The 18,594-nt window shown below is 39.3% G+C and overlaps 1 protein-coding gene across 1 annotated transcript in view; it reads left to right on the top strand.

The window, feature by feature from the left end:
* The window catches only part of LOC110502669 (transient receptor potential cation channel subfamily M member 1), a 129,784-nt gene that overhangs the window by 12,987 nt on the left and 98,203 nt on the right, over positions 1–18,594 (top strand). The window contains 2 exon segments of the mRNA XM_036934561.1: positions 3,191–3,267; positions 15,888–16,095. Of these exon segments, the coding sequence (XP_036790456.1) occupies positions 3,191–3,267; positions 15,888–16,095 (285 nt within the window).

The following is an 18,594-nucleotide window of genomic DNA, read 5'->3' on the forward strand; positions in this document are numbered from 1 at the left end:
TTATGTAATGGCCCAAGACACCACCAAATATACTATTTTAAGACTTTCTAACTAATATAATTATGTGAAAGGTAATTGTATGTCTTTGCTTGAAGATGGAAACTCTGTGATGTCTCATGGTGTTTTAGCAAAGGCTGTGATTCTTGGACCGTAAATAATCTGGCTGGAAAGGGCACTAAAATTGTGGGAGCATTAGTACTATACTTTGCCTGATTTTTTAAATTAATTTTGTTAATGGCAAGTAATACAATTCTGGACGATTTATTTTTGTTTTGTTGGATTAAAAATAATGGATTAAAAATAATCCAACAATTGGATTTTTAGCAATAGGGGCGATTTAGTACTGTGGATTCTTCTGAAACTACTGCAGCTGAACATGTGTTTTGGCCAAACATGGACAGTGCTGTATCATGTATCCAGCCCTCTATGGGAGATATAATACATGAGCCTTTGGGCTTCAGCATCAACCCTGACCTAGACAGACAGATCACGTCTTCTATGTCCCAAATAGCATTCTATTCCATATATAGTGCACAACTTTGAAGGATGTTATTTTAGCCCAGTTCTCTGGAACCACATCAGTCGATCTCACAGCACGACGTGACCTATCGAGACAGAGCAGTGCTCTTGTTTGAGTGAATTTCATTGGCTCTCCTTCTCTCAATTGAAATAACAAGCAGAGTCAGACTGGGTACTGGTATGTTGTTTCATTTGCTATGTACTAATAAGACAAACAGAGAGTCAGACTGGGTACTGGTTTGATCTAATAACCACAGACATAACAAGTCATGCCATGTTATGACGTCATTATTATACCCTTCAAACCAGCCTCATCTTCTGACCCTTCTATCTACCCTTCAAACCAGCCTCATCCATTCTATAATACATAGTACTGCTGCTAGACTCAGGGTCGGTTTCTAGGGCAGACAGACAGACAGTTATAACACAAGACATACAGCTCCAAATTTCACAGTGGGTGCGAGACCTGGAGAGGCCTACAAGCCACAGTGTCTCGCACCCACTGTGTAATTTGGTGGAGGATCAGTGATGATCTGGGGTTGCTTCAGCAAGGCTGGAATCGGGCAGATTTGTCTTTGTGAAGGACACATGAATCAAGCCATGTACAAGGTTGTCCTGGAAGAAAACATGTTTCCTTCTGCTCTGACAATGTTCCCCAACTCCGAGGATTTGTTTTTCCAGCAAGACAATGCTCCATGCCACACAGCCAGGTCAATCAAGGTGTGGATGGAGGACCACCAGATCAATACCCTGTCATGGCCAGCCCAATCTCCTGACCTGAGCTCCATTGAAAACCTCTGGAATGTGATCAAGAGGAAGATGGATAGTCACAAGCCATCAAACACAGCCGAGCTGCTTGAATCTTTGTGCCAGGAGTGGCATAAAGTCACCCAGCATCAATGTGAAAGGCTGGTGGAGGGCACGTCAAGACGCATGAAAGCTGTGATTGAAAATCAGGGTTATTCCACCAAATTTTGATTTCTGAACTATTCCTATTTTTAAACATTAGAATTGTGCTATTTTTCTTTTAATTATTTGAGGTCTAACAACACTACATCTATTTTTGTAACTTTGACCAGTGTCATTTTCTGCAAATAAATGCTCTAAATGACAATTGGAATTTGGGAGAAATGTTGTCAGTAGTTTATAGAATAAAACAAAAAATAATTATTTTACCCAAACACATACCTATAAACAGTAAAACCACAGAAACTGGTCATTTTGCAGCGGTCTCTTCATTTTTTCAAGAGCTGTACATAATCAGTTCATAATCTAGGTTTAAAATATATTTTCCTCAACAGAATGAGACATGGTTCTACAGCTAGAACCTGTAAATAACTAGCGATATGTTTGGTGGGTTTTCTCCATCCTGCACCACCTACTTCCCCTAGTCCCTCAGCCGTCCGTAGAATTTTGTCTGGATTATGATGATCAGCCTTTATCAGCCTCAGAGCTAAGAGGATTTAGAAGGTTCTGGATAGTGAAACTTGGCTAAAAGCTGGTATCTTGCGTTAATGGGCATTAGGTATTAGTAAAGGGCTATGAGTTGTCAGATCTCAGCTTCTTCAGTCTGCCTGGTCTAGTAGCCACCACACTACTGTACACTAAACCCTTCATGTGAATCAGTCTTATTAATTAAGGAGCGGACCCTTTTTTTCCATTTCCTCCTATAATGACATACCCAAATAGAACGGCCTGTAGCTCAGGACCTGAAGCAAGGATATGCATATTCTTGATACCATTTGAAAGGAAACACTTTGAGGTTTGTGGAAATGTGAAATTCATGTAGGAGAATATAACACATTAGATCTGGTAAAAGATATTACAAATAAAAAACATACATTTTTTGTTTGTTTTTAGTTCCATCATGTCACGCCCTGACCTTAGTATTCTTTGTTTTCTTTATTGTTTTGGTTAAGTCATGGTGTGACATAGGTCATGTATGTGTTTTCACTGTCTAGGGGTTTTGTAGGTTTATGAGGTTGTTTACCATCTAGGTGTATATGTATGTCTATGGTTGCCTAGATTGGTTCTCAATTAGAGGCAGCTGTTTATCGTTGTCTGATTGGGAACCATATTTAGGCATCCATCTTCTTTGGGTATTTCGTGGGTTATTCTCTATGTGTTAGTTGCCTGTGTCAGGACTATATTTAGCTTCACGTTGTTTTTGTAGTTTGTATTTCTTCGTCGTCATTAAAGCAACATGTATTCATATCACGCAGCGCCTTGGTCTCCTCCACTTTGAAATGCAAGAGAAAGGCCATAATGTATTATTTCAGATTAGGCACTATTTAGATTTTGGCCACTAGATGGCAGCAGTGTATGTGCAAAGCTTTAGACAGATCCAATGAACCATTGCATTTCTGTTCAAAATGTTGTATCAAGACTGCCCAAATGTGGCTAATTGGTTTATTAATACATTTTCAAGATCATAAGTGTACACTCTCCTCAAACAATAGCATGGTATTATTTTAATGTAATAGCCACCCTAAATCAGACAGTGCAGTTAGATTTAACAATCATTTAAAGGAAAGAGGAGAAGGAACAAGACGCTATGATGACACAGTTGTATACATTCGCTCGGTTTCTACTTCCTTCAGGCCTTGTAGTTCTGTTGAGTCTTCCTTCTGTACATTATGACGATCACTGACATGTTTCTACCTTCTTTCAGGCCCAGAAAGCGTGGATCGAGAGGATCTTTCAGAAGAGAGAATGTATTCACATATTCCCCAGCAAGGACCCTACAAGGTAAGATGAACTGACATACACCACACATTATGGTGGGGAGGTCAAAGGTGTTGAGTGGGCGGGGAGGGGGAGGGTGGAGAGGGGGTGGATTGGAGATGGAAAGGGATGAAGAGGAGATGGAGGGGGAGGATTGGAGATGGAGGGGAAATGTAGGTGAGATGGAGGGGTGGATTGGAGATGAAGGGTAGATGGTGATGGAAAGGGATGAAGGGGAGATGGAGGGTGGGGGGGGGTATGGAGGGGGTGGAAGGAAGATTTAGGGAAGATGGAGGGGAGATGGGGATGGAGGGTGGAGAGGGAAGGAGGGGAGATGGAGGGAGTGGAGAGGGATGGAGGAGGTGCACACCATTATATACTGTCCATACTGTCTATACACACCATTATATACTGTCCATACTGTCTATACACACCATTATATACTGTATATACCGTCTATACACACTGTAATATACCATCTATACAGACTATTATATAGCGTATATACACACCATTATATATACTGTCTCTTTACACCATTATATACTCTCTTTACACCATGATATACTGTCTATACCGTCTATACACACTGTAATATACCATCTATACAGATTATTATATACAGTATATACACACCATTATATACCGTATATACACACCATTATATACAATCTCTTTACACCATTATATACTGTCTATACACACCATTATATACTGTCTATACACACTGTAATATACCATTTATACAGACCGTATATATACCGTATATACACATCATTATATATACTGTCTCTTTACACCATTATATACTGTCTATACACACCATTATATACTGTCCATACTGTCTATACACACTGTAATATACCATCTATACAGACTATTATATACTGTATATACACACCATTATATATACTGTCTCTTTACACCATTATATACTCTCTTTACACCATTATATACTGTCTATACCGTCTATACACACTGTAATATACCATCTATACAGACTATTATATACTGTATATACACACCATTATATATACTGTCTCTTTACACCATTATATACTGTCTATACACACCATTATATACAGTATATACACGCCATTATATATACTGTCTCTTTACACCATTATATACTGTCTATACACACCATTATATACTGTCTATACCGTCTATACACACTGTAATATACCATCTATACAGACTATTATATAGCGTATATACACACCATTATATATACTGTCTCTTTACACCATTATATACTCTCTTTACACCATGATATACTGTCTATACCGTCTATACACACTGTAATATACCATCTATACAGATTATTATATACAGTATATACACACCATTATATACCGTATATACACACCATTATATACAATCTCTTTACACCATTATATACTGTCTATACACACCATTATATACTGTCTATACACACTGTAATATACCATTTATACAGACCGTATATATACCGTATATACACATCATTATATATACTGTCTCTTTACACCATTATATACTGTCTATACACACCATTATATACTGTCCATACTGTCTATACACACTGTAATATACCATCTATACAGACTATTATATACTGTATATACACACCATTATATATACTGTCTCTTTACACCATTATATACTCTCTTTACACCATTATATACTGTCTATACCGTCTATACACACTGTAATATACCATCTATACAGACTATTATATACTGTATATACACACCATTATATATACTGTCTCTTTACACCATTATATACTGTCTATACACACCATTATATACAGTATATACACGCCATTATATATACTGTCTCTTTACACCATTATATACTGTCTATACACACCATTATATACTGTCTATACCGTCTATACACACTGTAATATACCATCTATACAGACTATTATATACCGTATATACACACCATTATATACTATCTCTTTACGCCATTATATACTGTCTATACACACCATTATATACTGTATATACCGTCTATACACACTGTAATTTACCATCTATAGAGACTATTATATACCGTATAAACACACCATTATATACCGTATATACACACCATTATATATACTGTCTCTTTACACCATTATATACTGTCTATACACACCATTATATACTGTCCATGCTGTCTATACACACCATTATATACTGTCTACACACGTCACTATATACTGCCAATGCACACCATTATATACCGTATAAACACACTAGTATATACTGTCCACACTGTCTATACACACCATTAAATACTCTCTATACTGACGATACACACCATGATATGTTTACACACTATTATACACTTTCTATACCCACCATTATACACTCTCCACACTGTCTATATTCACCATTGCATGTCTATACCATCTATACACATCATTATATACTGTCTGTACACACCATTAAATACTCTCTATACTGACAATACACACCATTATATACCGTCTGTACACACCATTAAATACTTTCTATACTGATGATACACACCATAATATGTCTACACTGTCTATACACAATATTATACACTTTCTATACCCACAATTATACACTCTCCACACTGTCTATACTCACCATTGCATGTCTATACCATATATACACACCATTATATACTGTCTGTACACAACATTATATACTCTCTATACATGCCTTCATATACTGTATATACACACCATTATATATATACTGTCTATAATGTCTATACACACCATTATATTATGTTGATACACACTGCTTTAAACTGTATATACAGAACATTATATTCTGTCTATACACACCACTATGTACTGTCTATACACCACTATATAATGTCTGTACACAACATTATATACACACCATGATATACTGTCTTCATACACCATTATATACTGTCTGGCCACACCATTATATACAGTATTCACTGTCTATACACACCATTATATACTGTCTAAACACACCATTATATACAATCCATACTGTCTATAAACACCATTATATACTGTCTATACACTTCATTATATACGGTCTATATTGTATATACCCACCATTATATACTGTCTATACCCACCATTATATATTGTCTATACCAACAATTATATACTGTCTAGACACACACCTTTATATTTTGTCTATACCTTCTATACACACCATTATAAACTGCCCATAGTGTCTATACCACCCCTACTTTGTCACAACACAATTGATTGGCTAAAACGCATTAAGAAGGAAAGAAATTCCACAAATGAACTTGTAACAAGGCATACCTGTTAAATGAAATGCCTTCCAGGTGACTACCTTGCTTGGTTGAGAGAATGCTAAGAGTGTGCAAAGCTGTCGTCAAGGCAAAGGGTGGCTATTGGACTATTTTAACACCTTTTTGGTTACTACATGATTCCATATGTGTTATTTCAAAGTTTTGATGTCTTCACTATTATTAAAAAACCCTTGAATGAGTAGGTGTTATAAAACTTGCAATATTTCTTTTTTAAATACTCTACTTCATTATTTTCCCCAAACCCACACTTAGGCTTCTACTTCCAGCTTATATATACTAAACTCAGAAAAAAAAGAAACGTCCTCTCACTGTCAATTGTGTTAATTTTCAGCAAATTTAACATGTGTAAATATTTGTACGAACATAACAAGATTCAGCAACTGAGACATAAACAGAACAAGTTCCACAGACATGTGACTAACATAAATGGAAAAATATGTCCCTAAAGAAAGGGGCGGTCAAAATCAAAAGTAACAGTCAGTATCTGGTGTGGCCACCAGCTGCATTAAGTACTGCAGTGCATCTACTCCTCATGGACTGCACCAGATTTGCCAGTTCTTGCTGTGAGACTCTTCCACCAAGGCACCTGCAAGTTCCCGGACATTTCTGGGGGGAATGGCCCTAGCCGTCACCCTCCAATCCAACAGGTCCCAGACGTGCTCAATGGGATTGAGATCCGGGCTCTTCGCTGGGCCATGGCAGAACAGGAAATCACGCACAGAACGAGCAGTATGGCTGGTGGCATTGTCATGCAACAGGATCATGTCAGGATGAGCCTGCAGGAAGGGTACCAGATGAGGGAGGAGGACGTCTTCCCTGTAACCGGCAGTGATGATATTACCTGCAATGACGACAAGCTCAGTCCGATGTTGCTGTGACACACCGCCCCAGACCATGACGGATCCCCAACCTCCAAATCGATCCCACTCCAGAGTACAGGCCACGGTGTAATGCTCATTCCTTCGACGATAAACGCAAATCCGACCATCACCCCTCCCTGGTGAGACAAAACTGCGACTCGTCAGTGAAGAGCACTTTTTGCGAGTCCTGTCTGGTCCAGCGACGATGGGTTTGCGCCCGTAGGCGACGTTGTTGCCGGTGATGTCTGGTGTGGACCTGCCTTACAAAAGGCCTACAAGCACTCAGTTCAGCCTCTCTCAGCCTATTGCGGACAGTCTGAGCACTGATGGAGGGATGGTGCGTTCCTGGTGTAACTCGGGCAGTTGTTGCTGCCATCCTGTACCTGTCCTACAGGTGTGATGTTGGGATGCACCGATCCTGTGCAGATGTTGTTACACGTGGTCTGCTTCTGCAAGGATGATCAGCTGTCCGTCCTGACTCCCTGTAGTACTGTCTTAGGCGTCTCACAGTACAGACAATTTTTGCCCTGGCCACATCTGCAGTCCTCATGCCACCTTGCAGCATGCCTAAGGCACGTTAACGCAGATGACCAGGGACCCTGGGCATCACTCTTTTGGTGTTTTGCAGAGTCAGTAGAAAGGCCTCTTTAGTGTCCTAAGTTTTTTCATAACTGTGACCTTAATTGCCTTCCGTCTGATTTTTACTAATTATCTTTTCTTTTTTGCTGAGTTTATATACATTTTACATTTTACGAACAGTGTATTTTACAGTATTTATCTTTTTGTTTATTTTTAGTCCATCCTTCAGCTACCCTCAACCTCTCCCATCTATCTCTGAACACCATCCAGTTTTGATTTCTATTTGTCCTATATTTTTTCAACAGTACAGTGATGTTTCACAAACATTCTGAACCTTTCTATTCTCATAGAGTCTACATATTATAAGTTAAATATACAATTTTTGCTAACAGTATTATGATATTATTGATCGAATGACTATGAATTTTCAAATCACCCAGCAGTGCTATATGCAGAGTTAGCTCCAGGTAAATATTGGAATTTTCAGCCATTCCTAAACCTGTGACCAAAAACAAGCTACATATGGACAGTACCTGTCACGCCCTGGTCTTAGTATTTTGTGTTTTCTTTATTATTTTGGTCAGGCCAGGGTGTGACATGGGTTTATTTTGTGGTGTGCTTTGTCTTGGGTGTGTTTTGTCTTCTTTTTTGTAGGTATTGGGATTGTGGTATATTGGGATTCTCTAGGAAAGTCTATGGCTGCCTGAAGTGGTTCTCAATCAGAGGCAGGTGTTTATCGTTGTCCTGACTGGGAACCATATTTAGGCAGCCATACTCTGAGTGTTTCGTGGGTGATTGTTCCTGTCTCTGTGTTTGTTTGCACCAGAGAGGCTGTATAGGTTTTTGCTTTACGGTTCTTGTTTTGTATTGTTCGTGTTTATTTCGTTATTAAACATGTATCAAGATAACCACGCTGCGTTTTGGTCCTCCTCTCCTTCACCGCAAGAAAACCGTAACAGTACCAAAATAAATGATCTAATGACTCTCTCTCTTTGCAGCAAAATCTGCAGAGCTGGGATCTTTGTAACCCTCATATAGATAACAATATATTGTTTGTAAGAATTTTGTATAATAACTTCAATAAAAAAACTCTAAGTGTTTAATCCAGCATTGTTTTGTATATTAGATCATAATCCATGTGCCATGGAATCGGTACATCAAATCTCTTCCCAACTATTTTGCAATCTATATGGAACAGCTGTCAATTTTTTGGTCCTTAAATGAAGCTGGTTTACTTTTCATTAATCACAATACTTTCTTTGACAATTGTGGTCTTTAATGGAGGGCCGACAGACAAGTTCCTTACCTTATCCCCCTTCCAATTGCCTCTTACATTTTTACGGTAGTGCTGCAATTAGTTGGTTGCAATTTTGAGTAGAGCAGACATTTTAATATATTTCTGTTGCATGTGTGACATAACTCCCCCAGTCCTACTTATGGCATAATTTACAGATTATAACTTTAAGATTATAACTTTATTTTAAAATATTATGTTTATAATATTTACAATATAATAATATAATATATTTATTTATAATAATATGTTTTTTTAATGAATTAGTATATTTGAGTTTAATATACAATATTAATATTTGTTCTGTCTTTTCTGGTGGATTAAACTGAAATTGCAATGCGTTTTCTATGGCTTTTAAATTTTTTTGGGATATTTTGGAGATTATTTCATTTTCAAATAACCGAAAGTGAGAGGTTGTAATTTGAATAAAGGGAAAATGGCCATTCTTACTAATCTGCTAGAGAACCAGTTCGATTTTAAGTATAACTTTTTTATGATTGATGTCTTCAGTGAGAGGTCTCATGCTTTATTATTAATTTCTGCCCATTGAATTCATTATATAAATGAGCTTGTTTAATTTAGTCTGGCTTGCTGTTCCAAATAAAGTTGAATAATTTTTACTCATATTATAAAACAAGTAGCTTGGTGAATGCAAGGCCATAAGCAAATACGTAAACTGGGATATGACTAAAAAGTTAATCAGGGTGATTTTTCTACAAATAGACAGGTATGATCTTTTTCATGATTGCACAATCGTATCTATTTTTACTTCTATGCTCGCCTCGAGGCAAGTAACACTGAAGCATGCATGGGAGCATCAGCAGTTCCAGACGACTGTGTGATCATGCTCTCCGTAGCCGATGTGAGTAAGACCTGTAAACAGGTGAACATTCACAAGGCCGCAGGGCAAGACAGATTACCAGGATGGGTACTCCGAGCATGCACTGACCAACTGGCAAGTGTCTTCACTGACATTTTCAACCTGTCCCTGACTGAGTCTGTAATACCAATATGTTTCAAGCAGACCACCATTGTCCCTATGCCCAAGAACACTAAGGTAACCTGCGTAAATGACTACCAACCGTCTGTAGCCTTGAAGGCTGGTCATGGCACACATCGACACCATTATCCAAGAAATGCTCGACACACTCTAATTTGTGTACATATCCACAGATGATGCAATCTCTATTGCAATCAACACTGCCCTTTCCCACCTGGGCAAAATGAACACCTATGTGAGAATGCTATTCATTGACTACAGCTCAGCATTCAACACCATAGTACCCTCAAAGCTCATCACTAAGCTAAGGACCCTGGGACTAAACACCTCCCTCTGCAACTGGATCCTGGACTTCCTGACGGGCCGCCCCCAGGTGATAAGGGTAGGCAACAACACATCTGCCAAACTGATCCTCAACACGGAGCCCCTCAGGGGTGTGTGCTCAGTCCCCTCCTGTAATCCCTGTTCAACCACGACTGCATGGCCAGGCACGACTCCAACACCAACATCAAGTTTGCCGATGGAACGACAGTGGTAAACTTGATCACCAACAACGATGAGACTACATGGAGGTCAGAGACCTGACCGTGTGGTGCCTAAAAAACAACTTATCCCTCAATGTGATCAAGAGAAAGGAGATGATTGTGGAAGAGAGGAAAAGGAGGACCAACTATGACCCCATTCTCATCGACTGAGCTGCAGTGGAGCAGGTTGAGAGTTTCAATTTCCTTGGTGTCCACATCACCAACAAACTATCATGGTCCAAACACACTAAGATGTGAAGAGACAAAGTATATTCCCCCTCAGGAGACTGAAAAGATTTGGCATGGGTCCTCAGATTCCCAAAAGGTTATACAGCTGCAACATCGAGAGCATCCTGGCAGGTTGCATCACTTTCTGGTATGGAAACTGCTCTGCCACTGACCGCAAGGCACCAGAGAGTGTAGTCTGTATGGCCAAGTACGTCACCGGGGTCCAACTTCCTGACGTCCAGAACCTCTATACTAGGCGGTGTCAGAGGAAGGCCCTAAAACTTGTCAAACTCCAGCCACCCCAGTCATAGACTGTTCTCTCTACTGCCGCATGGCAAGTGGTACCGGAGTGCCAAGTCTAGAAAAAATATTTTTTTTACCCCCAAGCCATAAGACTCCTGAACAGGTAATCAAATGGCTACCCGGACTATTTGCATTGTGTGCCCCCCCCAACCTATATATGCATGGTTACTTTAAGCATATATACAGTGCATTGCGAAAGTATTCGGCCCCCTTGAACTTTGCGACCTTTTGCCACATTTTAGGCTTCAAACATAAAGATATAAAACTGTATTTTTTGTGAAGAATCAACAACAAGTGGGACACAATCATGAAGTGGAACGACATTTATTGGATATTTCAAACTTTTTTAACAAATCAAAAACTGAAAAATTGGGCGTGCAAAATTATTCAGCCCCCTTAAGTTAAACCCTCTTATGTATTGTGGTTCCTGTACAGGAACCAAAATCAGCGGAAATTTCAGAGCGCCACATGTAGTACTCGATAAAACTCAAACTTTCATTAAAACACACATGCAAGGTACTCAATTAAAGCTACACTCGTTGTGAATCTAGCCAACATGTCAGATTTGTAAAATGCTTTTCGGCGAAAGCAGGAGAAGCTATTATCTGATAGCATGCACCCCCCGAAATACCTGAACGAGACCTAAACAAAAGATTTAGCGGTAGCCGGCGCTACACAAAATGCAGAAATAAGATATAAAACATTCATTACCTTTGACGAGCTTCTTTGTTGGCACTCCTATATGTCCCATAAACATCACAATTTGGTCTTTTTCCCAATTAAATCCATCATTGTATACCCAAAATGTCCATTTATGAAGGCCGTCTGATCCAAGGAAAATTCACCTTTACAAGACGCAACGTCACTTTTTAAAATTAAAAAAGTTGCCTATAAACTTTTACAAATCACTTCAAACGACTTTTGTAAACCAACTTTAGGTATTAATAAACGTTAATAATCGATCAAATTGATCACGGGGTGATCTGTATTCGATAGCAGCAAGCCTTGAAATCATCGTCCATTTTTTTCACTTTCATAATTTCCTCGGTGCACCCCAAGACAGGAAGTGCCTATACGTCATCCCACCAAGGATAAACCTGCAATGAAATGCCAGTACTGGCGACATCGTGTGGAAGCTGTAGGCTTCATAAATGGACATTTTGGGTATACAATGATGGATTTAATTGGGAAAAAGACCAAATTGTGATGTTTATGGGACATATAGGAGTGCCAACAAAGAAGCTATTTTCTATCGCCTTAGACAATTCAAAGACTGGCGGAAGAATATTTTTTTTGTGTTTTTGGTGAACAATTTTCCCTGGGATTTTTACTCCTGAACACGTTCTGTTATAGCCACAGACATGATTTAACCCGTTTTAGAGACTTCAGAGTGTTTTCTATACACACATACTTATCATATGCATATACTGTATTCCTGGCATGAGTAGCAGGACATTGAAATGTTGCGCGATTTTTAACAAAAAGTTGCGAAAAGCTGCGAAAATTTGCATCATCCCTAACAGGTTTTAATACTTTGTAGCGCCACCTTTTGCTGCGATTACAGCTGTAAGTCGCTTGGGGTATGTCTCTATCAGTTTTGCACATCGAGAGACTGAAATTTTTTCCCATTCCGCCTTGCAAAACAGCTCGAGCTCAGTGAGGTTGGATGGAGAGCATTTGTGAACAGCAGTTTTCAGTTCTTTCCACAGATTCTCGATTGGATTCAGGTCTGGACTTTGACCTGGCCATTCTAACACCTGGATATGTTTATTTTTGAACCATTCCATTGTAGATTTTGCTTTATGTTTTGGATCATTGTCTTGTTGGAAGACAAATCTCCGTCCCAGTCTCAGGTCTTTTGCAGAGTACATCAGGTTTTCTTTCAGAATGGTCCTGTATTTGGCTCCATCCATCTTCCCATCAATTTTAACCATCTTCCCTGTCCCTGCTGAAGAAAAGCAGGCCCAAACCATGATGCTGCCACCACCATGTTTGACAGTGGGGATGGTGTGTTCAGGGTGATGAGCTGTGTTGCTTTTACGCCAAACATAAAGTTTTGCATTGTTGCCAAAAAGTTCAATTTTGGTTTCATCTGACCAGAGCACCTTCTTCCACATGTTTGGTGTGTCTCCCAGGTGGCTTGTGGCAAACTTTAAACAACACTTTTTATGGATATCTTTAAGAAATGGCTTTCTTCTTGCCACTCTTCCATAAAGGCCAGATTTGTGCAATATACGACTGATTGTTGTCCTATGGACAGAGTCTCCCACCTCAGCTGTAGATCTCTGCAGTTCATCCAGAGTGATCATGGGCCTCTTGGCTGCATCTCTGATCAGTCTTCTCCTTGTATGAGCTGAAAGTTTAGAGGGACGGCCAGGTCTTGGTAGATTTGCAGTGGTCTGATACTCCTTCCATTTCAATATTATCGCTTGCACAGTGCTCCTTGGGATGTTTAAAGCTTGGGAAATATTTTTGTATCCAAATCCGGCTTTAAACTTCTTCACAACAGTATCTCGGACCTGCCTGGTGTGTTCCTTGTTCTTCATGATGCTCTCTGCGCTTTTAACGGACCTCTGAGACTATCACAGTGCAGGTGCATTTATACGGAGACTTGATTACACACAGGAGGATTGTATTTATCATCATTAGTCATTTAGGTCAACATTGGATCATTCAGAGATCCTCACTGAACTTCTGGAGAGAGTTTGCTGCACTGAAAGTAAAGGGGCTGAATAATTTTGCACGCCCAATTTTTCAGTTTCTGATTTGTTAAAAAAGTTTGAAATATCCAATAAATGTCGTTCCACTTCATGATTGTGTCCCACTTGTTGTTGATTCTTCACAAAAAAATACAGTTTTATATCTTTATGTTTGAAGCCTGAAATGTGGCAAAAGGTCGCAAAGTTCAAGGGGGCCGAATACTTTCGCAATGCACTGTACATGTACATACTACCTCAATCAGCCCGACTAACCGGTGCCTGTATGTACCATTATACCCATGATATGTGATTTCCTAAAGTGCATGACGGTAGGTAGCCTAGTGGTTAGAACGTTGGTTCCAGGATCGACTCCCTGAGCTGACAAGGTAAAAACCTATTGTTCTGCCCCTGAACAAGGCAGTTAACCCACTGTTTCCTGAGAGGCTCTCATTGTAAATAAGAATTTGTTCTTAACTGACTTAACGAGTTAAATAAAATAGAAAAATGACTGTGGTACTATGATTTCCTTTACGGTCCATTGAGGTATTTAAAACCGTATTATAATCTCCCATCATAATAATATATTCTTGTTTTGCTTGTAGGGTTGATAAACTATTATATATATTTTCCAAAAAGTGGATAATCATTATTTGGACATGAGCCAAATATGTTTATGGTCAGATAACATATTCAAAAAAGTCCATCTAATTGCATATCTGTTTTAACAATTTGCACATTCAGATCAAAATTACTGTTAATTAATATCGTCACCCATTTTGAGTTTGTTTACCCATGGGAGAAGTGTATTTCACCCCCCCAGTCAACTTTCTACTCACTTTCCTCTACAATAGTGAGTTTCCTATACATTAGATATTATATTCCTTCTCTTTTAGCCAGGTAAATACTGATCGTCTTTTCTTATTATCTGCTAAGCCATTATAATTATAACTGCTACCTTTTACCATAATGATACAAGATTAAAGTATTTTTCTCATAATATACAGTACATTTGGAAAATATTCTTCACTTTTTCCACATTTTGTTACGTTACCGTCTTATTCTAAAATTGATTAAATCGTTTTTTCCTCTCATCAATCTACACACAATACCCCATGATGACAAAGCAAAAACAAGGTTTTTAGAATTTTCTGCAAATGTATTAAAAATAAAAACTGAAACATCACATTTACATAAGTATCCAGACACTTTACTCAGTACTTTGTTGAAACACCTTTGGCAGCGCCTACAGCCTCGAGTCTTCTTGGGTGAGGGCCATGTCATGACACATAAGTATTCAGACCCTTTACTCAGTATTTTGTTGACATGCCAATAAAAAGTACCAAGATGATTGAGTGTCCATATAGCCATACCATGGTATTTGCACTGCTACTGAGAAACCTCCAATTGTTCGCCACTATTCCACCCGCTAAACCTTCCCCATCCCAATTTGGATTGCCGTCACAGTGACTGGCAGACCACCTCTGTCCACCTGGGTCCTAAGGCCTTCGAGAGATTGGGACCCATCCTTTAAAAAGAGCACACAGTGCCATCCACAGATCAGAAGCAGATTAACTGCCACAAGCATTTCCAACGCACCCATCTGGATTGTATATAGTTATTGAAAAAAATATGTATAAAAAACCTTGCATATCTAAATGAATAATGTATGATTATTTGGGCAAACAATGGTATTGTTATTGTATTGCTAGATATTGCTGCACTGTTGGAGCTAGAAACATAAGAATTGAACCTGTCATAACGTCTGCAGGTCTGTGAACGCTACAAATACATTTTGTTTTGATCTGTGTACACTACTTTCAGGCAGCTTCCCTATGGGGCCACGTCAGTCCACTGCTGTCTTAACTAGTCTAGTGCCCTCTCCCCCGGTAGATGTTCGTGTGGTCAGCTGATAACGCAGCACGTGGTGATCCCGCTGGGCGCTCTGACCAACAAGCTGTCGGAAGAGAACCATCAGCTAGTCCAGATCGACCCGCCCCAGCAGGAGAGGTGGTCTGTGGCCAAAAACACACAGACCTCCCCCACGGATGCCTTCGGGACCATCGACTTCCAGGGTGGAGGCCTCATCAACAAGGCAATGGTAGGACCTATGACCTGTGTAACTATAAACACCTTTACCACACCTCAACCATGCCAGAACCATACCACAAACACACCATAACTACACCATAACTACGCCATAACTACACCATAACTACACCTCAACCATACAAGAACAATACCACAAACACACCATAATTACACCATAACTACACCATAACTATTCAATACCACACCACAACGGCATCAAAACTACACCACAACCACACCACAACTACACCACAACTGAGCCATAACTGCGCCATAACTACACCGTAACTAAACCATAACTACACCATAACTACACCATAACTAGTCAATACCACACCACAACAACATCAAAACTACACCACAACCACACCACAACTACACCAAAACTGCGCCATAACTACCCCATAACTACACCATAACTACACCATAACTACACATAACTACTCAATACCACACCATAACTACACCATAACTACTCAATGCCACACCATAACTACACCATAACTACACCACAACTGCGCCATAACTGGAACATAGCTGCGCCATAACTGCGCCATCACTACACCATAACTACAACATAACTAACTACTCAATACTACACCCCAACCACACCATAACTACAACATAACTACTCAATACTACACCACAACCACACCACAACTACACCAAAACTGCGCCATAACTACCCCATATCTACACCATAACTACACATAACTACTCAATACCACACCATAACTACTCAATACCACACCATAACTAAATCAAATCAAATCAAATGTATTTATATAGCCCTTCGTACATCAGCTGATATCTCAAAGTGCTGTACAGAAAGCCAGCCTAAACCGCAAACAGCAAGCAATGCAGGTGTAGAAGCACGGTGGCTAGGAAAAACTCCCTAGAGTTATTAATACCATAATAACAAAACGAAACAAACTGTTTTCATCCAGTGAAATAACAAAACCATAATAACAAAACAAAATGTTTTCATCCAAGTTAAATTGGAGACCAGATTGCTTTGAGACTAGAAACATTACATCACCTCGACATGAAAAACATAAGTTAATGAACTACACCATAACTATACCATAACTACTCAAAACCACACCACAACTACACCACAACTACACCACAACTGCGCCATAACTGCACCATGACTACACCATAACTACACCACAACTGCGCCATAACTGCACCATAACTACACAATAACTACACCATAACTACACATAACTACTCAATACCACACCATAACTAAACCATAACTACTCAATGCCACACCATAACTACACCATAACTACACCACAACTGCGCCATAACTGTACCATAGCTGCGCCATAACTGCGCCATCACTACACCATAACTACAACATAACTAACTACTCAATACTACACCCCAACCACACCATAACTACAACATAACTACTCAATACTACACCACAACTACACCACAACTACTCAATACCACAAACACACCATAACTACTCAATACCACAACCACACCACAACCACACCATAACTACAACATAACTACTCAATACTACACCACAACTGCATCAAAACTACACCACAACCACACCACAACTACACCACTACTGAGCCATAACTGCGCCATAACTACACCATAACTACACCATAACTAAACCATAACTACACAATAACTATTCAATACCACAACAACATCAAAACTACACCACAACCACACCACAACTACACCAAAACTGTGCCATAACTACACCATAGCTACACCATAACTACACATAACTACCCAATACCACACCATAACTACTCAATACCACACCATAACTACTCAATACCACAACCACATCACAACCACTCAATACCACAACCACACCGTAACTACTCAATACCACAACCACTCAATACCACAACCACACCATAACTACTCAATACCACAACCACACCATAACTACTCAATACCACAACCACACCATAACCACTCAATACCACAACCACACCACAACTACTCAGTACCACAACTACTCAATACCACAACTACAAAACAACTAAGCAATACCACAACCACACCACAACAACACCACAACTTCTCAATACCAAAACCACAACACATCTATTAAATACCACAACCACACCACAACCACTCAATACCACAACCACACAACAACCACACCATAACTACAACATAACTACTCAATACCACAACAACGCCATAACTACTCAATACCACAACCACACCACAACTACTCAATACCACAACCACACCATAACTACTCAATACCACACCAGAACTACTCAATACCACAACCACACCACAACCACTCAATACCAAAACCTCACCATAACTACTCAATACCACAACTACACCACAACCACTCAATACCACAACCACACCATAACTAATCAATACCACAACCACACCATAACTACAACATAACAACTCAATACCTCAACCACACCATAACTACTCAATACCACAACCACACCACAACTACTCCATACCACAACTACTCCATACCACAACCACTCAATAC

Source organism: Oncorhynchus mykiss, chromosome 2 (genome assembly GCF_013265735.2).
Source record: "Oncorhynchus mykiss isolate Arlee chromosome 2, USDA_OmykA_1.1, whole genome shotgun sequence".
Lineage (NCBI taxonomy): Eukaryota > Metazoa > Chordata > Actinopteri > Salmoniformes > Salmonidae > Oncorhynchus > Oncorhynchus mykiss.